The sequence below is a fragment of the Aspergillus clavatus genome, genomic scaffold, assembly GCF_000002715.2.
Source record: "Aspergillus clavatus NRRL 1 1099423829802 genomic scaffold, whole genome shotgun sequence".
In the NCBI taxonomy this organism is placed as follows: domain Eukaryota; kingdom Fungi; phylum Ascomycota; class Eurotiomycetes; order Eurotiales; family Aspergillaceae; genus Aspergillus; species Aspergillus clavatus.
The window spans coordinates 1,668,452-1,692,719 of NW_001517097.1; the positions used below are offsets into that span (position 1 = coordinate 1,668,452).

The window sequence follows — 24,268 nt, forward strand, 5'->3', positions numbered from 1 at the left end:
GTATGTAAAGAGATAGGAGATTAGAAAAAATTCTATAGATTTGCTCGTGATCAATTGGTATTAGAATTGTCGTATGCGTTAGAGATTTGGAAATAATATACTGGAGCAATATCTGTCTTCTTAATCCCTACTACTCAAGAACCAATTTCCACTCGCCTCTCGAGCACAGATCTGGCCTCTGCCTCAGTCAAGGTTTCGATATCCAGCTCAGCAAGGACTTCGCGCGCACTTTCATTGTCCGTGAAGAGCCTCTTTTCTACCTCCCAGAGCCCAGTCTGTTTGTCTTTCTCAGCATCGGTGCCCTCCGATGGCGATGCACCATCCCTCGGAGTAGCAGCGTTCAAGCCCAATAGGAGAAGACCGTCACTGAGTTTCTTCATGGCTCTGATAGAGCCACCAGATTGGCCAGCGGGTCCTAATGCAACATCGACGACGTTGCAGAGATGATCAATATCGCTAATGAACTGAGATGCCCCCGCGGCTGAGAACTGGTGCCGCATGAGGACGTTACTCCACAGGTTGGTTTGAATGGAGAGAAGGACCTGGCGAATGATGCGGCGCAAAGGGGCGATACCCAGTGCACGCGAGAGGAACGAAATGCTGGTGGACAAGGTTCGCAAAGTGGGTGCAAGGTCGGCGGATGGTGGAAGCGAAGATCCCGCAGAGGCGGCGGTGGTCGAGACGGTAGCCCAAGTGGACGTGCGAGCATAGGGCTTGAGAGCTGTCTGGGTACTCGAGGTCAAGTTCGAGGTCAGAATGGTCTCTGAACGCAATCTAAGGCGGCGATATGCGGAAGCTGTTTCATCGAAAAGGGCGCCATCTGATGTTGTGCCTTGTTCTGCGGAGCTGGTGCCCCTAGCAACCGCCTGCGAGGTGCGCGAGGCGACGTCTGCCAGGGACATCTGACCTGCCACATTCTCCCCGCTGTCCTTGTTCTGTTTCACTCGTTCTTGCAGCTCAGACCACAGTTCCACGAAGAACACATCATTGCTCCAGTCTTCCATCTTCTTTTCGAGGTACTCAGCACTACCAAAAATCCTGCACAGCCGTTCCAATCCCGCCACGCCTTCCACACTAGCCTGTCCGTCAGCACCCTGTACTGTACGGCCAATAGTCGAGGTCATTGCGAGATAGGCCTCGAGTGCAGAATGCAAGCGCTCATGAAACTGATCAAAGATCGTAATCTGGATATCAATGAGGAAACGCAGCTTCTGGCTAAATGACGACAAAGGCTGATATCGTTCCGTAATCGTTTCAAGCAAATCGTTTACGCGGATAGCTGCTTTAGTCGGTTTAGACGCGGAGAGTTCGAAACCTTCATAGTCAATATGGCCACTGTCTGGTGCCTCTATGATCTCTTCATAGCGAGCCAATGCGAACTCCTTTTCAACCTGGAGCCAGCGATCGAACCAGCCTTCCTTGGTGAGCACTTCCCACGTCATTCCATTCCAATTTTCCATGGAATAAGGATCAGGAAGATAATTCCATGCCTCCCGGATCTCATTATCAAAGTTCATCAGCTCATGTACAAGATGGCTGAGCAGTTGTGGTTGTGCGGAAATGCTAGGAAGGAATGTAGCCAGCTTATGCCTTAGCATTGGCAGAAGTGCAGTGATAAAAGCGTGAGAGGCATTGTAGAAATTCCACTCCAGATTGGGACCCACGTCCTGAGCCTTTTGGTCAAAGATTGGTTGTAATGAAGAAGCGAAGAAGCCACCAAACTTGTTGACCAAGTCCACGACATGACTGAGAAAGTACTCAGGCTGTTTGTAAAGTCAGTCCATCTCTTTGATGTGGAGAGGGCGCGCATTACCTTGTCAAGTCTATTTGTTGGCTTGTCACCGCTGAAATGGTACTTGAAGCGAAGCTCTAGCGGGTGGACCATCACTTCCAGTGGTAACAGAATTTGCGGTTCAACAGCATGCCGCTTTAGAGTGATATCACGACCCTTAAGCTCACTGGAAGAAAGATTAGTAAAGAAAGAGGCGATCAAGAGAGGGTACATACGGTGTCTGCAGATCAAGCAGCAACTCAACGTTCTCAGCCCATTGTGCCTTCAACTCATCCGGCAGATGAAAATCTTTGGAGGGCCACTTCATTTGTTCTAACGTCGCTTGGAGCCGTTTAGTGAAGTTATCTTTCATTTGCTCTCTCAACCCAGTGGCCAGCTTCCCCACGTAGTCCACCAGATGAGAGGCCGCTCCTTCGGCTGCTGGTTGGGCATCCTGCAACGACTGAACAACGTTTCTCAGCCGCGTGTAGGGTTCTATTGCCAGGCGAGGCGATGACTGTATGTGGCCCAAAGCCTCCTTGCTGTTTTTTATTGCCTGTCTCAGCGATCGTGGCGCAATCGAAGGAGTATTCTGGGTCGCAGATACCTCAATTCTTCAGCTTCCCTCAGCAGGTTCACATAGCCCCTCGATATCTCCAGTCTGCGAAGTTTGTCCATGCTCACTTCGAACCGTTTTGCTGCCACATCGCTCGCATCCGATCCCGTAACCGCTTTCAATCGCTTATCGATATCCTCTTGTTGCTCCCCAAAGGCTTCGGCTCGTTGTCGTGTGGCTTCGGCATGGTCGTTGGAGGCTTTGGTGGCGTTCAACAGTGCTTGTTGTGCTTCTGCCAGCTGTATACAGAGGTAAGTGGTCGACCATATAAGAATAAATTATCGGAAGAGCACTACGTGCTTGACCATGAGCATACCTGCTTCCGTTGGAGCTCATGCTGAGCGCGTAAACTGGTCAACAGCGAATCAAGGCTTTCGAAGTCGGCAGATACTTGTATTTTATCATTGAGATAATCCTCGACCCTCGTTTTCTCATGCGACGACAGGGGAAATGTAGGTTTCGCCATGGTTGGCGTTTGGCTTGCAAGTCGGGGAGTGTGGGGGATGCTCATCGTCATTTAGTCTATCGCCAGGTGTTGCGATCGATCATGAACACCAACTCCGCCTTAGGATCTGTCAAGCTTCCGATGACACAATGCTCTTCATCCTTCCAACCCAGACACCATGTGAGTCTATTTGAGCTCAGCATAATCTGTAATTAAGCACACTCTTGTTCTTCTAGACCTAAAATGTCCAGCCCGGCTAAAAAGCGCAAAAGAGAGGTTCCGCAATCGAATCCCCAGCCTTTTCGGAGCATAGCGTCATTCTTCCAGGGCCAAGCCAGCAAACAAGCTGAAAAGACGCTGCAGAGTATTGATTCTGCTCCCGAAACTGTAGTGGAAGATGGACTTTCTGATGAAGCTCTTGCGCGCAAGCTTCAAGCTGAGTTTGATAAAGAGGATGCGCCAGCTGGGGGGATAGGCATTCCTAACAATGAGCCTAGCCTACCAGCTTCAAGCTCGACTGATAATGGTCTGGAGCCACCAAGAAAAGTGCCGAAGACGCATACGTTATCACTACAATCTTCTGTTGGCACAGAAGACACTATCTGCTCTGCGATACTGTTCGACCAGAGTCCGTTGACGTTTGACTCAACCAAATGCGCAGCAGAGCTAACGGTCCATTGGGTTGCCGAGGGGGGGAACGCCTCATACGCCCTGTTGACCCGAGCATTCGTATTGGCGAATTCAACTACAAGCCGGATCAAGATTGTTGATACGCTTGTCAACCTCCTTCGCGTGCTCATCGAAGGCGATCCGACAAGTGTTTTACCCGCCGTCTGGTTGGCTACGAACTCTATTTCTCCGCCTTATAAGGAAGTCGAGCTTGGCTTGGGTGGCTCTTCTATATCAAAGGCTTTGAAGAAGGTCTATGGGCTGAATCCGCAGGGTCTCAAAACGCTATATGATCGGTATGGGGATGCCGGCGATGTGGCATTCGAGGCAAAGAAAAGGCAGAGCTTTACATTAATGAAGCCGAAACCATTGACCATCAAGGGTGTCTATCAATCTTTGAGGAAGATTGCCACGAGTAAAGGCAGTGGAAGCCAGGAATCGAAACAAAGAATCGTGGAGAAGTTACTACAAGACACACGGGGTGCAGAGGAAAGCCGGTATATTGTGAGGACGCTCGTTCAAAACCTACGCATCGGGGCTGTGAAAACTACTATGCTGATTGCGCTTGCGCGAGCCTTTCTATACTCAAAACCGGAGGGAGCGGAGTTTCCAGTCCGATCCCAGCAGAATTTGGCACGTCTGAAGAAGGAAGAGCTCACCGAAGTCTACAACAATGCAGAGGAGATTGTGAAGGCCTCATATGCACGACATCCAAATTACAATGATTTGGTCACATGTCTTCTCGAGATCGGAGTTAGCGACGAACTCCTTCTCCGCTGCGGACTACAGCTACATATTCCGCTCAGACCGATGCTGGGCAGTATCACACGAGATTTGTCGGAGATGCTTACGAAGCTTCAAGGACGGGGTTTTAGCTGTGAATACAAGTATGACGGACAGCGAGCGCAGGTCCATTGTGACGACAAGGGGAAGGTATCAATATTCTCTCGCCACCTGGAGAACATGACGGAGAAATACCCGGATCTTGTGTCCCTTGTCCCGCAAATCCGAGGGGAAAGCGTGTCGAGCTTCATTCTAGAAGGGGAGGTCGTTGCGGTGGATAATGAAACCGGTGAACTCCAAACGTTCCAAGTCCTGACCAATCGAGCAAAGAAGAATGTGGATATCGGCGGCATCAGGATCAATGTCTGTCTTTTTGCGTTCGACTTGATGTATCTGAACGGCGAGCCGTTGCTGGATCGGCCTTTCCGCGAACGCAGGGAACTGCTCCGCAGCTTGTTTGTCGAGATCCCCAACCAGTTTACCTGGGTCAAGAGCTTGGACGCTACATCGGCCGATTCCGAGACCGTTCTGGAATTCTTCAAGGGCGCCCTCGACGCCAAGTGCGAAGGGATCATGGTCAAAGTGCTCGACAACGTGCCGAAAGCCAACATCAAGCAACCGCAAGGCGATTCCACGATGACCGATGGCATAGCAAACGCGGCAGGAGAAGCACCACCCGAAAAACCCTCCAAGGGCGCCCGGCGAAAAGCCCTCTTGTCAACCTACGAGCCCGACAAACGGCTCGAGTCCTGGCTCAAAGTCAAGAAAGACTACAGCACCTCCTCAGAGACGCTGGACCTAATCCCCGTGGCTGGGTGGCACGGCCAAGGCCGCAAGGCCAAGTGGTGGTCTCCGATCCTCATGGCCGTCCGCAACCCAGAATCCGGCAGCCTCGAAGCGGTCACGAAGTGCATGTCCGGCTTCACGGACAAATTCTACCAGGCCAACAAGGACAAATACGCCGAGGGCACGCCGAACGTCATCTCGCGCCCCGCGTACGTCGAGTACCACGGCGAGCCGGACGTGTGGTTTGAGCCGCAGGAGGTCTGGGAGATGGCGTTTGCGGATATCACGCTCAGCCCAACGTACACGGCGGCCCTCGGGCTGGTCAGCGACGAGCGCGGCCTGAGTTTGCGGTTCCCGCGGTTCCTCAAGGTCCGCGACGATAAGTCGATCGACGAGGCGACCACGTCAGACTACCTCGCTCTGCTGTGGAGGAAACAGGCAGAGCGGAAAATTGAGGAGGAGCAGCAGCAACCCGACAAGGCCGAGAGATTGGGCTGGCAGGAAGAGTGAAAGCCAAGTATCTACGACGACTGTCAAAAACGTAGGTCTTCCAAGCAATCTTATCCAAATATAAACCAGATAAGAATATACTTACCCATACTATCCTAACATCAACCCGCCTGCCCATCCTACATCGAGTACTCCGTATCAAATCCATGCCTCAGGCCAGTGACCACACTAATAACCCAAACAAGCCGAAGCAATCATCATCTAAATAGATAGTTGAACCTAACCCAAACAGGTTAGTTTAGACCCGGAAATCAGGACCTTGGCAACAGTCTAACCATATACAGCTTAGGGCCAGCGCGAAATCAACGCGTCCAAGCGGGGAAAGCACGCGTCGCGTCCGTTTTTTTCTTTTCTTTTTTTTTTAAAAAAATATTTTTATTTAAACTCTGTACATTTTTCCCCTCTCTTTAACCTTCGTGATCTTGTTGGTTGTTTGCGTCATCTTCTTATCCATTTTAGTATGTGATGACTGTAGATATGGTGGTCTGTATTACGGAGTGGATACTTCATAGAATGATTTGAATTGATGGATGTTGACATTCAATGGTCAGAAGTCAATTTGACGATTATTGGTTCCAGGTGGCACGGAATATATCATCCTGTGTGATAGAATCTTAAGCGAGACATTCAACGTTTATGCACATAATTCGAAGGAGATGGGTATGATTTCCATTTGCTTTACTACTCAGTTGTACAGCTGAAGAAGAGCCGGTAGCACAGAAAATCATAGAGAGTCAAGGAGAAGAGATTAGTCACACTTCATTGCATTAAACAAAGGAAATGAAAGAACTAATCAAAATGAACTGACATAGGAAAGGGGTATGTATGAACAGTTCGATGTCATGCAAGCTGTCTTGTACTGTGGGGATAAAATGGTTCCCAACAATGTACAGACAATATGAAGCCAAATATCACAGGACAAAGCAAGGGCATCAGAAGGTGAAGGAGTTATGGAGTTGTCATGTACATGGCATAGTCATCAGGAGTCGTTACAACAAAATCCGTAGAAGGGAGGAAGGAATAGAAAGGGAAAAGGTAGAACAGGTACGCGGCGATACTCTACGGTCGCAACTCTCCGCCCAACTGAAGAGCAAGGCCAAGCTCTTTCGGTCGGTTTTTCGGACTCTCTGCGCTTGGCGGTAATAAGTTATCGAAATTGGGCCGTTTTCTCCCGTCTCGGTTGGCCAGAGGAGTCCTCATAGGATTTCCCGGGGTGCGGCCGCCTCGCGCAGGTTGCGCTGGACTAGGAGTGACGTTCACAAAGTCGGCGAAATTGAAGTGCTGGCTTGGAGTGCCAAAATTGGGAAAGACCCCAGCAGCCCCAGGCGTCGGAGTCAATGATGGCAAGACAGCATGCTGAGTCGGTGGAGTGGAGGGTGGAAATTCTCGATTTTGAGTCTTGCCGGCGATACTGGCCGGGGTGGGCGAGTTTGCCAGGTACAGAAGCAAATCGGCACCGTCCTCATGGCGCAGGGTAGGATCATTGCGCGTCAGACGAGCATGTTTCGGTGGCGGCGTCCGGGGAGGTGAGGAGCCAACCATCGAGCTGGTATTCTGGAAACTGTGCACGGGTAGATCTGGATCATTGTCGTCGTCTGACTGGGGATGGTGTGCCGGCGACGAGAACTCAGGGATTGTCTCAGCCACGAGCGGCAGAGGCCGGTGCCGATGAGTAGGATGGCGGAACCCCGGTGAAGAAGCAGGCAGGTTGTATGAGCTTTTCCATGAGACCCGAGGTGCCTTGGCGGGAAGATCTGTGATGGAGTCGGACCGTACGCGTTTTCGACTGGCAGACAGCATGGGTTGCATGACCCGGGAATTGAAGGTTGCCGCATGTCTGTTCCGGGCCGACCTGGGCAGTTCCTTCGAATAGGTTGCGGTTCGTAGGGGAGGGGAGGTCATCGGGGTCTCGCAACGACAGTGAGATATCTCAGATGAGGAGTCGGACGGTTTGTCGCTTCCGAGGGAGATATGTCGACCTCCATTCTGATATGGTTGCTCGAGGACATGCAGACGATCATTTTGATATTTCACTTTGGCAAGGCCTAACCGATCCTGGAGGCTGAGAGATACCTGGTGGGAACCATTCAGATTAGCCCTCGTGGAATGAATCAATGAGAGCGTGGATAGAAGCGAGGGAGAGGATGGAGTTGACCTCGCAATTGGCACTTACCTGGGCTATGTCAATTTTGCGGATGGTCTTCTCCGAGTTTGTCGGGTGCAGACGAGCCATTGCGAAGGCTGATGGAGAGGGAAGAAAATCTATTCTTTCTAGGACAGAAAATCGAATGTTCCGTTTGTTTTTTTCTTTCTTCTTTCTTTTTTCTTTTTTTATTCTTCTCCCTCCTCCTCATACATAAGCCAAGGGAAATGATCGTAATGCGTGAGAATTGAGGAGACAAAAGGGCCTGGGGGGGAAGAGAAGGAAGCAAGGGCGGCTGAACCCAGTGAGCGGAGGGGGGAATAAAGGAAGACCAGACGGGTCAGGACTCAGCACTCAGGATCAAGAATGGAGCCGGTCTGGAATGAACAGCGGTTCGCTGGGCGACCCAACAGGGGAGGGCAACCGGTCGACAAGAAGGGATTTCGGGTGATAGATAGATAGCTCTATCTAGACTGGTTTGAATTGTGATTTCTGAGGGTTTTGAATATATCAGAATAGTGATCAGGAATTGGCTTGGAGTGCCGTCGTTCTACGAGACTAATAGCATCATATTTTAGTCCCTACTACTAGTAGTAGTATCATCTCTCTAGTACATAGATGGAGACAAAGACTCGTTCTTGATCGAATTAGACACCCTCGCAGAAAACAATATTAATGGCTTGTTTGGACCTGTGGCACAATTTGTCGCTATGCGCCCAGAGAAGGATCATGGCTCTGAACCTCGCAAGCTGAAAGGATAGCTGCAATTTCCTAGTCGAAGGAGACGGCTATCTTTACACCCTCTGCTCATAGCGAGTCTTCCTTCGATCAGAATTGACAATGACATACGTAACCCCAGTCTAGATTATCCTGCTCCATGCAGAATCTTCCATTTATATCGACCTGACAACCGAATATTGATCTAACATGCGAGGGGAGAAAAAAAACCTCCGATGCATTCCACATCCTCACTCGGCGTCTACTACTGGCGGCTTATCGGTCTTGACCTGCATGTCCAGTCGAGAGATACTTGACTCCTGCTGGCTGTACCTTTTCCGTCTTACTCTCCTGAGTCCTGACTATCTGCGAAACACGACGACGGGTCCACCCCTCAAAGAGTCGATTTGGTGGCTCGACCCTTGAAAAGGGCAAATGATATGGAACAGAGCATACCATGCCCAATGAATCTACTTCTTCTAACCATTATCGATTGCATGATTACTATTTTCGAGAGGAGGATCGACATCAAGCCTAGGCAAAGCCACGAATTCTTACTGAGAGACCCCAGCCCAATGATGCCCCGATCGCATTGCGGGCAGTTTCAGATTTGAGTCGAGATTTGGCTTCAAGAGGGTCGAGAAACGATTTGGAATGTCCCCCGGGTCGGAATTGATAGAACTAAGTTCAATCTGGCAGCCACTACAGGGCCAGAGTCTCAAGATCAATTTGTCTTCATTGCGCTGGTTCCCTTGGTTTTGGCTATTGATTTGCATCGATGAGGAACCAGGCAGATCAAATCGGACTCGACGGTTGCTGTGAATATTGTATATCTTTTGTATAATAAGGAGTACAGACAAGGAGATAGAACCTTGCGAATAATAGATCGCTCTGCGTCTGTCGTCACCTCCTGTCTTGCTTATTCTGTATGTGCTTTCCAGACCGTCAAGAGCTTCCGCTAAGCACTTGGCCTGATGATCGATTCTTCGGATATCCAAAGACAACGCTGAAACGAGGAAAGTTGAGTTAACGTTGAGTAGTAGTAGGCTAGGTAGTTGCTATTATCAATGTGACCAAGGGAACTTGGGTGACGTGGAATTGGCGATTCGCAGCTGCACCCGCAGCGTTCCCACTTCTTTATCATCGTATACAAGCAGTTTGGTCGGTATTACAACTTACGTAGCATAAACATAAACTAGATACGACTAACACCCGTCAGCACTTTGTACTCTGTACAACTGTGTCGCCTCAATTTTGAGAGAGAGAGAGAGAAAGAGAGAAAACTTGGATTGTAGGACGGAGGACGGAGTAGAAAGAGCAGCGAGAGGAGTAGAGTACCCTATGGTAGCAAGCAAACTCAGCAATCAGACTCACGGTGAAACTCATCAGTATTCAGCCTACGTAACGTTTCTTTAGTCGAAGCGCAAGTGGTGGGAATTGACCCACTCGGGCTGTAGCGATGATGACCTAGATATGTAGATACACTACCTCGATACTTGGTAGGAGTAGATTGAGGTATTGGTTTGGGGACTTCAATCATACTTGGTTTGATCCTTGATAGTTGTAGATGGATAGTCGTTATCATACTCATCTTCAGAAAGTCTCGACAGAATCCAGAGCTAGACTGACATATCGATGTCTCTATCAGTATCCAAGCCTCACCCACTTAGTTAATCAACAGGCATGATGGATACCAAGATTAAGACCAACAACTTACTTAGAGTTAGTTAAAGACCTAAAGTAGCTCCCTAGCTCCCTAGCTAACACTACTAGACTACCTGACTGAATAGTAACTTCCACGAGCTAATCATTTTACTGACTTCTAGGCAATATCTGTCTTGTTTCTTGTTTTTCGTCGGTTTTTTTTTTTTTTTTTTCTCCCACTGCTTTCTCTCATGCATACTCGGTTGGTTATCTTGTCTTGTTCCCATTATCAGGTTTTTCCTCTCATACTTCCTCTCTCTTTATTTCATTCTTGTCTCTCTTTTTCAATCCTCTTCTCCTTCTAATCTCTAAGCTCTCTCTCGCTCTCTTTTCCCTTTCGCTCTCTTCATGAGCCATCATCACCAGCATCAACAACCTCGTCTCCTAGGCTGATCTTAGATAAGAAGTCGGTTTTCCGCAGAACTCATGCGGGGTGGCTGATCGCCCACTGCCAATCGTTCGTCATCTGTAACCGCAAACGGTCGCTTCTTCTATCTGGTGGTAGTACCAAGTGGTAGGAAGACAGACAATCTACTTTGTACTGCTTGGCCTTGCTTAGGTTCTCCCCGATAAACGGACCTGCCACTCTTCGCAATTCCTGGCCAGCCCTATCCTCTCCTTCTTCGCCTTCTTCTATCTACGCGTCGGATTTGTGTTCCGGCGGTCGCTCGTTTTTCCTTGTTGAAGAGAAGGGGGAAGGGTCTTAAAAAGATACTTGAGTCAAAAGGGGGGCCAGAGAAAAAAAAGGGGGCGCGGCCACATCAGGGTCTACTGCGCGGCTGAGTACTGTATAGATAGCTACCTACTAAGGTATCTATCTGTCTCGATCTCTCTGGGGGACGAACCGCTCTTTCGTTCCTTCTGCAAATTGAACCCTAGGCTGCGGTCATAATTCTTCCACTGACGACTCTATCTGCTATTCGATAACTCATCAAACCCCTCTCCTCTTTTTTTTTTTTTTTTTTTGAAAGAAAAAAGGAACAAAAAAGTCGTTTCTGGGAGGTCCCTACAAAACATGCCGTTCTTTAAACCGTTGCGTCGCCGCTCCAAGGCCAGCTTCCAAACAAGCAAGTCAGCCGATTCCAAGTCCAACGAATCCCAGTCCAATGGCGAAATAACATCCGGGAAATCGTCCTCGACCCTCGACACAGCTTCTTATAGCTCCATCACCCCGCCATCTTCCATCAAACCCACTCTCTCCTCGCCCAATCTTCCCTCGTTGACGGAGATCAACAGCAATGTCAACGGCGTCAGCACCCCGCTTACGGTGCCTCCCCAGCGACCCAGTCTCGTTCCCCCCTCGCAGCGAAACAGCATGATCGTATGTGATACTGCTCTCTTCACCCGTTGCGTCTATCGCGACCACGGCCTACAATGGTCGCAGTGATGCTGACTTCCACAGGCCGGTTCCTCGGTATCCGTCCACAGCGGCTCACGATCACCTTCGCCTTCTTCTCCATACGCTCCCAGGATTATCTCCATCTCGGAAAACTCGTGGGTATGTGCTTGTGCGCTCACTCGTACCTTCAGTTGGAGCATCGGCTGTTGCATAGTCAGAAGAGACCGAGGCTGACATCTCTCGGCCGTCTTCTCACAGGTACATCAAAAAGCATTACTCGTCTATGGTCAGATTGGGGATCCAAGACAGCATCCGCTGGACGGAACTGTCACGGTATACCATCATCAGGATGGCTTTCCCTCAATCGGCTGGCCGGTCACCTCTTCTCATTTCAAAGCCCTGGTGCATCTAGTGCCAGGTCCCAATCGATTACGGTTCGACTTTGTCTCGACCAAGCTGTCATCGGGCAGCGCGCATCCCGCCATCCATTCCTCCTGGATTAACATCAACTACCTTCCCTTGGTCAATGCTCCTCCCTTACACCTCGTGATCTTGTTAGGCAAAGATTCGGACGGGACTTTCGATGCGGTCCCCGAGAGGCAGCAGCGCGAAGGAAATAACCTTGAAACCGCCATCCGGAAATATCGAATGGCGGCCTATCTGTGGCAGGCATTCACCGGAGAGCAGATGTTCCGCAATAACTTAGGACGCCGATGTTTCCGCTTCGAAGAGGAGTGGCAGACGGGCACCCTGAGTCGCCGCGATGCCGCCACTGGCATGATGCGAAATGAAGCCAAAGTTCACGTTGTCCGTACCGAAAAAACAGTCGCAGAACTCCGAGCTCTCGATCTTGCTCAGCAGCATGGGCCTGCCACCAAGAAAGACGAGCTGTTCAACATTGCCAAGGATGCGGTCAAGGACTACTTCCGTCTCCAGCCGGGGCAGAAGCAATACGTTTCGGTGTTGCTTCTCGATTCGCATTGGGATAAAGGCTCTCAAACTATCACCGGCCACGCCGCGCTGGGATCAAGTGGGGACAACATCAAGATGGCAATCTTCGGCTCCCACTGCCTCCAGAGCTACCCATCGTTCATGGAAGAAGTGGTAGATGCCTTCTCGGATTGTACGCGGACCAACACCGATTATGTTGCCAACGATTGCGGCGAGGCTGGATCAAACTGGGAGGCCGCGAACATCGGCATCGGTGCACATCTCCACGAAGTCGGGCATCTCTTCGGATGCCCCCATCAGGAGTCGGGCATCATGCTCCGTGACTACGTCCGGCTCAATCGGTCGTTCACCACTCGCGAACCCTTTTCCACACGAACCAAAACCCAGGGCCAGAAACTTTGTCTTCCTCAAGATGAATGCGGTTGGCATCGACTGGATGCCTTGCGATTCCGATTCCACCCGTGCTTCCGCCTGCCTGCAGATGCCCCAGTGAGCTCGGACGATAGTGTGCAGGTGTGGCCGGTTGAGAACGGAAAGATCCTTTTCACCGCTTCCTCAGGCATTGCCTTTATCGAACTGTATGCGGAGGGTGAGGATGTGTGCCGCAATTCCATCGAGTATCTCAACACCGAATCGAGCAGCAATGGACTTCCTAAGCAGGTCACTTTGACGGAGACCGAGCTACGGCAGCGCTTATTTGGGAGCGAGAAAGAAAAGAAGAAGAACATCCGACTGGCTGTCTATTCGGGGGCTCTTGGCAGCTATACCGTCGATTCCATCAGCTCCTTGAAGTCTAAATTGTCCCTGGTGAAACTGCCCAAGGGTCAATCTGGCTACAAAGGCGGGAAGCTCGGTTTGTCCCAGATGGACGGTAGTCAGCCGGAGCAGCTCCTGCTGGACTGCGCCTTTGTATCCACGAAACTCCTGACGTCCATTAAGGTCTACCATGGACTTGCGGTGGATGGATTGGAGTTTTGCTACGAGGACTCCACGAGTCAGCTGTTTGGCAAGCGAGGGGGCAAGCCCGGTGGTGATGAGTTTGTGCTGGGTAAGTAGCGCGCTGGCCCTTTTATTGTGATTCCCGCTAACTGAGCTTCTTTCAGACACCCGACGAGGCGAGATTCTGCTAGGTTTCTACGTCCGGGCTGGCGCCTGGATCGATGGAATTGAGATTCTGACCAGTCTTGGACGGAAATCGGGAGTCTTTGGTAATGCCCAGGGTGGCTCTGGGTACGTATTGCCGGTGGACATCCGTGACTCATTATAACATTGTCAAGCTAACCCGTCTGCTAGGCATACATTAATCCCGCCTTTAGGTTATAAGATTGCCGGTATATCAGGATCCAGCGGATCCTGGGTGGACGGCTTCTCCTTAATTATAATGCACTAATATTGCGTCGCTGGAATGGGACTCGCACGTACACCCATGCACAGCCTGCATCAGAATCGAGCAGTCCGTTCTAATTTAAGAGGGCCACGCAAAATGCAGCAGCCCTCTTGTCTTGTCGTTCGCGCGCTGCGAGGCCGGTTTAGAATCAGTGTGCAGCCAGTCATTTGACACCAGGGCCATCATTTTCAGCGGTGTACGCCATGATAGTGCCACACTTGTCTTTTCCTTTCTCCTTCCTTTCAATATTCGTTTCCTATTTTTCTTCTGATTCGTCGGTCAAGATCTACTGCGGCGACATTTGTCCGGGGATTGCGGGCAGTCATTCTGGGATACCATTGCATGTTCGATCATTACAGCACATTTTGTATTCGGCCACAGGGGCCACTTGTTCATATTTTACTTCGGTACACGTTCTTCGTTGATTCCAAGGGCGCTCAGGAGTTCAGGTCTTTGATGCATCGAAGGTCCGGTTTATGCTATGGGTAACCTGGGACACTAGGTTCACTTTTGGTTGCGTGTCATGGACAGAATGGTTCGGGTTGATAGAGGACGGGAATATATATATCGATGGTCACATAATGGATTGTTGATCAGACAGCCGAGAAGAACCTCATGATTCTCCGCTGTAGCATTATATTTTGAAGCCCTCTATTATTGCTTTCCCGGGTAGAACCCATTTCACTGCGAACCGATTGAGATATCTAATTCTACCCTCCTACTAGTACCCAGTTGCCCTCAACTGAATATTCACCATCCGGCGCGGCGGCGACCGATGACAAATCAGAGCACATACTCGGCACAGCCACACTGCCCTGGTCGACCGCTCCCAGTCCCAAAGGCACCGCCTCAGGATAAGTATGAATCACCTATCACCTCCAAGCACCATCATAATGAAGTAATTCTCATCAAGTAATAGCATACACAAGCAAATCAGAAATCAGCATACTCTCCATGAGACTGGGTCATCCCGCGCACGGCAAAGCGCAAAGTCGTCCATCTACATAGGTCATAGTAGTACATGTAGCTCACTAGGTAAAAGAAGAAAAAGTAAAAGGTAAGGTACTTTGGGAGTCGTCGCCCCTGTTGACCCCATTCTGCAGGTGATGGGGATCGTCAATGGGACACATGCATTTATCTAGATTCTGGTACTTACTCCTTAGTACGTACGGATGCGGAGGGCTATGGGGAGGGTAGTTTAGATTTTAGTTTAGATAAGTGAGTGGTAGTGCGTGGGTTGGGTAGTTAGTTGGCTTGATCGCTCTCGTTGTATGTATAATTGTATATAAACTTATACCTTAGTCTACTGCGGAAGAATAAGGTACTTCTGAAGACTTGAATTCCGCAAAAAATGCTGGATAAACGGACATATGAGCACTACGGAATATAGACTATCTACCTAGTATCAATCAATCTACTCAATCCGATCCATTCCCCTTTCCTTCCGTCACGTCTTACTGTTTCTCTCCTCGAGACCGATAGGATTCACACCTCCGGAGAATAGATACACAAGACCAGAGCTTCTAGACTCACTGCAGGTCTCACCATCGGGTCCGAGTGGGCTTTGATAAACCCCCGAGGATGGAGTCAGGTACTGAGATTTTGTTTTATTTTTAAGACATGGCGTGCTGGTGAGGCACCTCAACTTCCTCATCGATGCTCAGTTTTTGCGCTGCGGCTGATGAGTGGTGATTTGAGCGGGATCGATCGCGATCGGGGAGAGAAGAAGTGGGAATTGGAAACTGGAGGGATCCGAGACGGCTGGAGCGGTGACGTCGTTTTGAGGGACTATGGGCTAGACACTAGGCAGTAGATAGTAGATAGTAGTCTGTCATAATAAATGGAAACTGTTAGATAGAGTAAGAGTCCGCGCAACAGCAGACACGCTTTGACCCATGATCCGAAAAGTGTTCCTTCGGTACTCCGTAGTCAGTCCTGAGCCTTTTTGCCTCTTTAGTCATTGGTCACTTGGCGTGTCTCCCCGAGGGGCTCGAGGCTTTTGAGTCTTGACGCTCGAGTCCTCCATTGAGGGATTGAGAGGAAAAATGCGGGGCGGATAGGTGAGTCCCGACAAGCCTGAGAAGCGCGGATTGTGGCTGACGCCAAACGGTCGGCGCGGACGCCGTGGCGTTATGGGGCCGCCATGAGGTTTGCACTAGGATCGGTTAGTAACTTATTCCCGTACCAAAGTCAGTGTAGTGTCACTAGTGTGTACCCTTGTATTGTCATTTTGTCCGATGTATGTATGGTCAAAAATGAAGTATATTACGTCTGAGTTCCCCGGGACCATGGATCACTGGAAGGTATGGACGGGACTATGGAGTAAACCCGATAGTAAGCCAGACTCCGTAACACTAGATTGATTCAGACACCATCGCTATCTTCCAGTATCCACACACGGAAATATTTTGACCTTGCTGCTGATTCGCTGATCGCTTTTTCCATCTAGCGCCTGTCCCTCGCTAACCAGGGAACAATAATGAATAAATGACAATAGGGGACAGTACTCTAGTAGTCTAGCCTAGGTAGTTGATATTGGATATGGTATTGATAATACCCTTGGGGCTTTGTTCGGTTTCCCGTCTGTCAGCTCCATAGTTCGTACTTCGTAGAACCCGCCAATGACATTTGAGTCTTCTCATCACACAACCCGGAGGCATTCATTGGGAATGACCTAGGGAGTAGGACGGAGACTATGGAATGCTATAATTGGTACACTACTGGCTCAGAAACGTCGGAGAAATTCCCAATGGACTAGAGTTATCTATGCGCCATCCTCCGTATGTCCGCATGCTCCGGTGCTACTGGTCGGCAAGTAAAGCAGAAACGCAAAGGAAATTGACCCGGCATTCTTGCAAGTGAGCTACTACCGGGGACGAGACCATTGACGATGGAAGATCTGAGAGAGGAGATCGGTTATGCAAGTGTTCGGAGATATGGAATACCTGGAAGGGAGCCTGCGAGTGTCAGGGACTACACAGTACTGACCAGTATGGCAGCATCTTACTCTTCCGTAGGAATAAACTGCTTATGTCGAAAGGGATGGCACCTGGGCTATGGGATCGGCCTGCACCGCCTTCATTATGTAATAACATTGGGGTTGTACAAGCAATGATAATCGCTGTTTTGTGGCGTAGATAGTGGCAGACATAATTTACCCCCCTCATGTCTGCTTTCTATCGATCATGTGTGTCCCTTGCATTGTTCGAGTTTTGAATATCATATCAGATGTTTGATCCGTTGGGAAGCAATCAGACGCTATGGTCAGTTCAAAGCTTCAAAAGCGGATGGCCATTGCGTACGCCTGTATGCATGAGCGAGCTATGATGTAATCCTCATCGGTAGGGCTGACTTTTTTCTTTTTTTTTTTTTTTTTTTTTTAACCATTTTACCTAATTGCCATAAGTTTTGCTGTGGAGAAATGACAGCTTTTTGGTCCGTAACCAGTCAGAAACTGGTAAGTATCAACTAGGTTATTCTGGTATGTGCTAGACTACCTACGCTGTAGACTCGGTACCTACCTACCTAAGTAACCGAAGTCTCAGAGGTAATAGGAAAAAAAAAATTGTGGCATTTACTCAAGAGGTTGCATTTGCATCTCCGAATTCCCCGCAGAATGCCACTTTACATATTTGTTTACTGCCACAACCACTAGGCCCACCCCACCCAGTTATATGCAGTGTGGTCAAAGCAAAACAGAAAGTAAGAAGGTGTATCTATTAGCTATTTATCTACCCACTGGACTGCTGATGACCGACTGATATCTTTATTCGATGGAACAACCATCCAAGAAGTACATATCAGGCATCATTCATATCAGTTGTCTCCTGCCAAATGCAGTAAAACCGTAACACAGGGACCTACAGAGTAAGCTTCATTGCCCATCCTCTTCTCTTTGGTCGTTGTTGATCCTCCTCCTTCTTGGGCCTAATGTTCGGCCAATGTCCCATATCGTTGGGCCCAAGCCAATCAATGCGGAATGTCAGCATGTCGATCGGCCACGACTCACGCTAGATAAGATGAAGACCACAGAGTGTGACTTAGACCACCAAGAACCACTTTCTTGGACTATCAAGGCCCACTATCAAAAAAGATATCGATTTCTTTTGTGTTAGTACAGTTATCGAGCACCTCTACACCCAGACTACTGAGTACTGCTAGCCTCTGCCTACGACTTCTATTACTAGGTTGTTTATTCATGGATCACAGGATACTCGGTACCAAACAATCACTCAATGTGTAGTACCATCCGAATGTCCGAAGTCACTCGACAGAGGCGAAAGCGAGCGAGCGAGCGCGAAGACTCTTGGACACTGATGGAGATTATATTACTGACCTAGGACAGTCGATTGTGACACATCTGATTGGCGGGCTTGCCTAGTCAAAGGGAACAGCTCTCATTGGCGGACTTGGGATCTCTGCTCAATGCTGATTGGCGGGTACTTTAACCGGCCATTGACAGCTTTCATGCCTTAGGCATACAGCCATTACAGTACCTATTTAAGGATCCTCGTTCTTTACCGTACAGCATCCCCACTTTTAATTACCCATGCCGCAGTACAGTACCTATCGACGTACTACTCCCTACCTACGAAGTATGCTCTTGATAGAACCACATACTATCCACTATGGAGTAGGGACACATCATCACCGAAGTGACAGGACGGTTAAAATAGCGGTATATATAGAAGAAGCAGCATAGACCCCCGACAAATCAGTTAGGCGAGATTAGACAATTCAATGGACCGCGCCTAAGACCTACAACTCCCCGCCGGCGTAAAACTGATAAAAAAAAGCCTCCAATAGAGATAGACCTCTCCTCTGGTAACGTGCCAAATTGCCAGTCAATCGACGAGTATCTGATGTTGGATGGCTTCGCTGTCAATTGCCTAGATATCCTTGTTCCATGGACGCTCTGTGCCACCTTTAAGCACGTACGACTCGGTGTATCTGTGCCTGTTGTCAACCCTCTCGAGTGAATCGAGTCAGCTTCTGCCTACCTAAGTCTTGTAGAAGAGAATACAGATCAGTACTGTTGTCACTTGTCTATCGCCGTATCGCCACAACGGCAGCCATGCCAGATCCAGATAAGGTTGGCCGACGTTAATTCTTCTTGCTGAACCGATGCAGACCATGTCGCTACTGAATAATGATATCCGAAACAGTTAGGATGAACTCTTTTTTTTTTTGATTGGGGACTTCCAGAGATTACCCAATCTCCTGTCTGAATCGCCCCTCTCATTCTATCACATCATCAGTGCTTCCATAGTTCACCTCGCAAGCTATTCATGGTCTGATTCAAGCAGCGGGTGGCGTTCTTGTTTCCGGGGGATTCCCTATTCTCCTCGAGAATCCGACTGGTAGTACTTGGGAATGACAGTGAAGGGGGAAAAAAAAGGGCATCAGAAGCAGCAAAAGGCCACATCCTCACTTCTTATATGTACTACGGCTACACAGAAACAGTCAGCAGACATACGACCGAGCCAGCGGACTCCCCCATACATGAACCTGCTATGCACACTGTACTTGAGCGAGTGCGTCCATTTAGAGGGAATCCCCTTTCAAATACCTAGGTCTCATCGCATGTCTAGTTCAAAATGTACCTTTATCCGAAGATGCTCCTCCTACCAATAGTCCCATGGGAAGGGTGCCTGGAAGAGAACCGTTCTCTGTGTTGTACACAATAAATTACGGGTAGGTCCCCCATTTCTTCTTCTACCTCGTTCTCTGACAGCATTCGGAGGCTTGAAAGATTGGATGGTTGTGGATTGACATCTTCCCAGAGTCTCGGGTTGTTGTGACTTGTGATATGGAATCCATATAGATCAGTATGGAAGCTCGGGTCGTCCAGAGTTAACGGTCCACCAACGGATTCGGTCAGCATGGTAATTCAGCAGTGATGTCATAAGTGGTTCAGAAAACAGAATTTTTTTCAGTTCTGTCCAGAAGTCCAAATTGTTCATCAGTAATTTTTGCTTGTCAATGGCGGTTGTTTGATGTTTCCCATGGGTGAGCCAAGGTGACATAAAAATTGTAAATTACACTGATGCAGACAATACCAGGCCTAGTATCTACTGGTACGTTCTGGATGCATGTAATGTACCCAATCAACGGCTGAAATACCTGTACTGTACACATTGCATAAAGACACAGCGGAAGATCATTTTACAAATTACCGAGTCTCCACCCCTCTTGTCCTCTCCCCACCGATCCGGGTCATGTCTGTTTGACTCCGTCCCAAGAAGTGATCTAAGCGGTCGAAACCTTTTTTTCTTACATTATTTTTTTTTTATTTTTTTTTAAATGTTGCTTTCTTTTAGTGGATACACATACACAGTAGTTACCTAGGTAGTAGAAAAGAAAGGATTGAAGGAAAAGAAGCAAGAAGGAATTTATTAAAACGGACCAAAAAAAATATATGGGCTCTAGAAGCTTTCCTCCCTCTGCACAGGGCCACGACGACTCATTACTACTAATAATTGTTCTTTTCCTCCCCTCTCTTTCAATTCATTATCATCTCGACATCACCACGTTGTCCATGTGGCCCCTTTCTGTCTAATATCACATTCTTCTTCTCCTCCAACTCTCCTGGCCAGAAGAAGAGAGAGAGAGAGAGAGAAAATCTCTTTTCTTAATAATCCCCCTAGGCTGCTGAGCTTTCTCCTTCAGTAGTCAGTCCTCATTCTTCTGTCACTCCACAGCCCTGCCCGCCCGTCCATCTCATATTCCACTGTTATTGGGGGCTCTCGCTACCACCCACGATTCAGACTGTTCGCGCATTCGTCCGGTATAATTCCATTATCAAATCCATCTTTTGTTCGCCCCTCGTTATTCATAATCGCTCTGTGTGGATTGTGGAAAAGGATCTCCCCGCCATTGACGCGACCTCAGCTCAACACACATCATTCAACGCCTCTCTCCTCGATTTGCACCCTTTATATAAATCACTCATGGTTCTCGTGGTGTAATATCTCCGCGGTCTCTACCATCTGTCTCCTCCTTCGAGCAAGGAACGTTTCTGTTGCAACCCAACGTCTTTCCACATCCCGCATTTACAGACACACGCACACCACACACAGCACGCACTTGGATCCCTCGCTTTTTTCCCTCATGGACGCTTAAGCTTAGGCTACTCTCCTCACCCCCTCTCATCTTCGTCACGTTTCCGTTATCAAGTGGCGCCAAACGCGATTTCGACGATAGAAGCATCGATAGGGATCTTCATCAACTTAAGCCGGTCCTCCGTTTGATTGCAACTCGGTGCAAGCAGACTCCGGCCGAGTGTGATTTCTCACATAACTCTGCATCACAACCACCCACTCTCTCTCCCAAATATTAGGACCTCGCGCTTAATCCGAATGTGAGCCCTACTTGCGCTCCATCGTTCACGACTCCTTGATCTCTCAAACGACGACCCTGTGTGAACGATCAGATCCCCTCTCACATCAAATTTTCACTCCACAATGTTCCGTAACAGGTATGTCGGCGTTAATCCGCAGCCGACGCAACAGCCGATTGCGGTTTCTTGACTCGGAAATGGATACTCACCATAGTGCAGAAAAAACTCCCAGAAGCCCGATGAGGAGCTCATCCAGCGATTTCAGAAGACATTCTCCGATGTAGTCCCCTTGGACGCTCAACGCAATGGCCCGTCTTTTGTACAAATGCCGCCCAATCAACCCACCACGCCAGCGAGGTATGTGATTCCCTTTTGTGCTATGATTTTCTCCTGCCATTCTGGTCATCGGTGAACCTGTATCTTGTGACAATATCTAACTTGAATCGTGTTTGGCTGCCCAGGCTTATGGATAACGGTGGGTTGAAACTCAATGACACAACACCGCGCGCCCCACAAGACTTGCGATTTACGCCTTCTTTTGTCGATCCGAACTCGATATCATACATGAATTTCCATGGCCAACAAGCAGGCTATTATACACCGAACTCGGGTGGGTTTGGGCCATTGTTTCATAATCAAGCAGGCGACCTGCACACACCTGGCATGAGCATGATCACACCCCTCTCTCTTACCCACCAAGTCGCCCCAGCCATGAACAGCGGTGGCCCGACCTTTGGCCTCGATCACTTTGATCAGCAGTATATGCATTCACACTTTCACAACCCGCAATCGTTCGCCCCGCAAGCGTCATTTGCACCCAGCGCATTTGTACATCGTGATTCAGGCTACGATGCGATGGATGAATCTGTGGATGAATTGTCTCTAAATGATCTCGATATGCAGGGAAATCAATCGTCGCAGTTTGCCGCCTCGACTACTCATACTTCCGATCACTCAGCTACCCCAGGCCCCAGTGAGCAGTAAGTTTGTTGAACTCAGAGAGGGAAAAGAAATCAAGAGAAGCTAATGCAATTGTAACCAGGTTTCGTTATCATGTCACACTGCGTGCTCCTACTGCTATGGTGAAGCATCAAAACGAAATTCCCATTTCATATTTGAACAAAGGACAAGCCTATTCGGTATCTGTAATGGACTCGAACCCGCCACCAGCGAATGGACAGCCAGTGACATATCGCACGTTCATCCGTGTCTCATTCCAAGAAGAGGAGCAGAGATCGAAGCCTGGCGCCTGCTGGCAATTATGGAAGGAGGGACGTGGCTCGAGTGAGGCATATCAGCGAGGCGGTAAACTTCAGGCTGTCGAATATGTCGATCCGATCCAGGGCGGCATTGAGGATCCGAAGCAGCGCCAGATCCAGCTTGAGAGTGCTTCATTCGACGGATTCTGTGTGACATGGACGGCAAACCCCGCATCAGGATTGCCCGAGTGTTCAATCTCAGTCAGGTTCAATTTCCTGTCCACGGATTTCAGTCATTCCAAAGGTGTGAAGGGTATTCCTGTTCGATTATGCACCAAAACACAGATTGTCTCTCCGGAATACACCGATATGGCAAACGGCAACGATGCGGAAGTATGCTTCTGCAAAGTCAAACTTTTCCGTGACCATGGCGCTGAGCGGAAGCTATCTAACGACGTAGCCCATGTCAAAAAGACGATCGAGAAGCTGCGTCACCAGATTGCACAGGCCGAAATGGGCGCTGGCAACTATGGAAAGCGCAAACGGGCTGGCAACTCCACCTCCGTCAAGAACTCCGACCAGCGACCCTCCAAAATCTCGAAACATAAGAGAACCTGGTCAGTAAGCTCACAAGATGGCGAGAAACTCTCCCTAGAGGACGACCTCCACACAAAGCTGGCTACGATGCAGGATATGTTCACATCTACTCGGCCAGTGAGCATTCTGGGACTCCGGGGTGATGAACAAGATGATCCCGACCTATATCCTGTTGTATTGCCTGGCGACTCGTCCGATCAGATCAAAAAGGAGAACGCCCAGAAGCCCGGTGATCCCCGGCTGAGTATCGATGCCTCCGCATATACCCTCTCTCCGACGAGCAGTAATGTCTCGATTAACTCGCCCTGCCACCCCGCAAAGCTTCAGCAGCAAGGCCTCTTCTATGATTCAGGCTACCAAGGCTCGCTTGGAAACTCAAGGGAGAATTCACGTCCTGGCTCTGAATTTTCCGGAGAGAAGACCACCCTCAAGCATCCCATCAAAGTACAAAGACTATCGGGGAACTCGACCATGCCCATGGGATACATCGAAGCGGTGGACATCGATCCGACCTACAGGCCGCCTGCCGAGCGTGTCCCAAAGCCAAGTAAGTTAAACCCCAAAAGACAGCAATAACGATCCACACAATACTAACGGAGACTAGTTGCATGCTTCTATATTCGTTTCCCGGCACAGACCCAGAATAGTGACGATTACTATCGTGCTGTCTATCTGACCGAACGAACCGTTCGCGATTTGATGGAAAAGATCTCCATGAAGCAGAAGATTGACCCACAGCGCATTGTACGTGTCTTACACGTCAAGCAGAACGGGCTCAAGATCATGGTTGATGACGATGTCGTCCGTGAGCTGCCCGATGGCCAGGACATGGTTGTTGAGATCTCAGAAGCCACCGCCTTCGACAACGCTGTGGCGAACAGCAGCGAGAACCTGAGGCCAGGGGTTGAGGTTAAACTCAGCTACTGATCCTGACACCGGCCTTTTCCTTCTGCGTCTCATACTATTCCTACGGATTATCCCTCCATGTGGCCTCGAATATGATCGGCCAATGACCCTCTTAAATGGCGGAACAAACCGAAACAAAGATAAAAACTACAGAAATTTCAACAAAAATCGCCGGTCAACGATTCAGACTCCGCGTTGAGTCTGATCCCCCGCCTTTTCTTTTCTTTTCTTTTATACTTGGCGCCTGGTGCGTGAGCAAAGATATGATACTAATTGCAGGGTCCTGTCTCCTCAGCTCTGCGATGTCTTTGCTTTTGGTTTTTTCATTTCTAATCTCCTTTGTACTTTGTGGGCTTTGGGATGCCGGATTCTTTTTTTTGCCTTCTGATCTCATTTTAGGGCGTTG

The 24,268-nt window shown here is 49.1% G+C and overlaps 5 protein-coding genes across 5 annotated transcripts, besides 3 other annotated features; 3 read left to right on the forward strand and 2 right to left on the reverse strand.

Moving 5' to 3' along the window:
• Positions 1–134: 134 nt before the first annotated feature.
• Positions 135–2,853, reverse strand: ACLA_039050 (RINT-1 family protein; the record flags this gene model as incomplete). Its single annotated transcript, XM_001271115.1, has 5 exons — positions 135–1,763; positions 1,814–1,958; positions 2,008–2,313; positions 2,379–2,626; positions 2,704–2,853. 5 exons carry the CDS (start codon positions 2,851–2,853, stop codon positions 135–137), a joined length of 2,478 nt encoding a protein of 825 aa, XP_001271116.1.
• Positions 2,854–3,075: 222 nt separating this feature from the next.
• Positions 3,076–5,580, forward strand: ACLA_039060 (putative DNA ligase I; the record flags this gene model as incomplete). The annotated part of the gene is made up of 1 exon (XM_001271116.1): positions 3,076–5,580. The coding sequence occupies one exon, from the start codon at positions 3,076–3,078 to the stop codon at positions 5,578–5,580; it is 2,505 nt and encodes an 834-aa protein (XP_001271117.1).
• Positions 5,581–6,639: 1,059 nt separating this feature from the next.
• On the reverse strand, positions 6,640–7,813 carry ACLA_039070 (uncharacterized protein; the record flags this gene model as incomplete). The annotated part of the gene is made up of 2 exons (XM_001271117.1): positions 6,640–7,653; positions 7,754–7,813. 2 exons carry the CDS (start codon positions 7,811–7,813, stop codon positions 6,640–6,642), a joined length of 1,074 nt encoding a protein of 357 aa, XP_001271118.1.
• Positions 7,814–9,696: 1,883 nt separating this feature from the next.
• Positions 9,697–9,720: a microsatellite.
• Positions 9,721–11,159: 1,439 nt separating this feature from the next.
• Positions 11,160–13,701, forward strand: ACLA_039080 (zinc metalloproteinase family protein; the record flags this gene model as incomplete). Its single annotated transcript, XM_001271118.1, has 4 exons — positions 11,160–11,465; positions 11,547–11,642; positions 11,742–13,482; positions 13,538–13,701. 4 exons carry the CDS (start codon positions 11,160–11,162, stop codon positions 13,699–13,701), a joined length of 2,307 nt encoding a protein of 768 aa, XP_001271119.1.
• Positions 13,702–17,173: 3,472 nt separating this feature from the next.
• Positions 17,174–17,202: a microsatellite.
• Positions 17,203–21,284: 4,082 nt separating this feature from the next.
• On the forward strand, positions 21,285–23,883 carry ACLA_039090 (grainyhead-like protein; the record flags this gene model as incomplete). Its single annotated transcript, XM_001271119.1, has 5 exons — positions 21,285–21,298; positions 21,380–21,517; positions 21,622–22,140; positions 22,203–23,503; positions 23,561–23,883. 5 exons carry the CDS (start codon positions 21,285–21,287, stop codon positions 23,881–23,883), a joined length of 2,295 nt encoding a protein of 764 aa, XP_001271120.1.
• Positions 23,884–24,075: 192 nt separating this feature from the next.
• Positions 24,076–24,095: a microsatellite.
• The last annotated feature ends 173 nt before the right edge of the window (positions 24,096–24,268 follow it).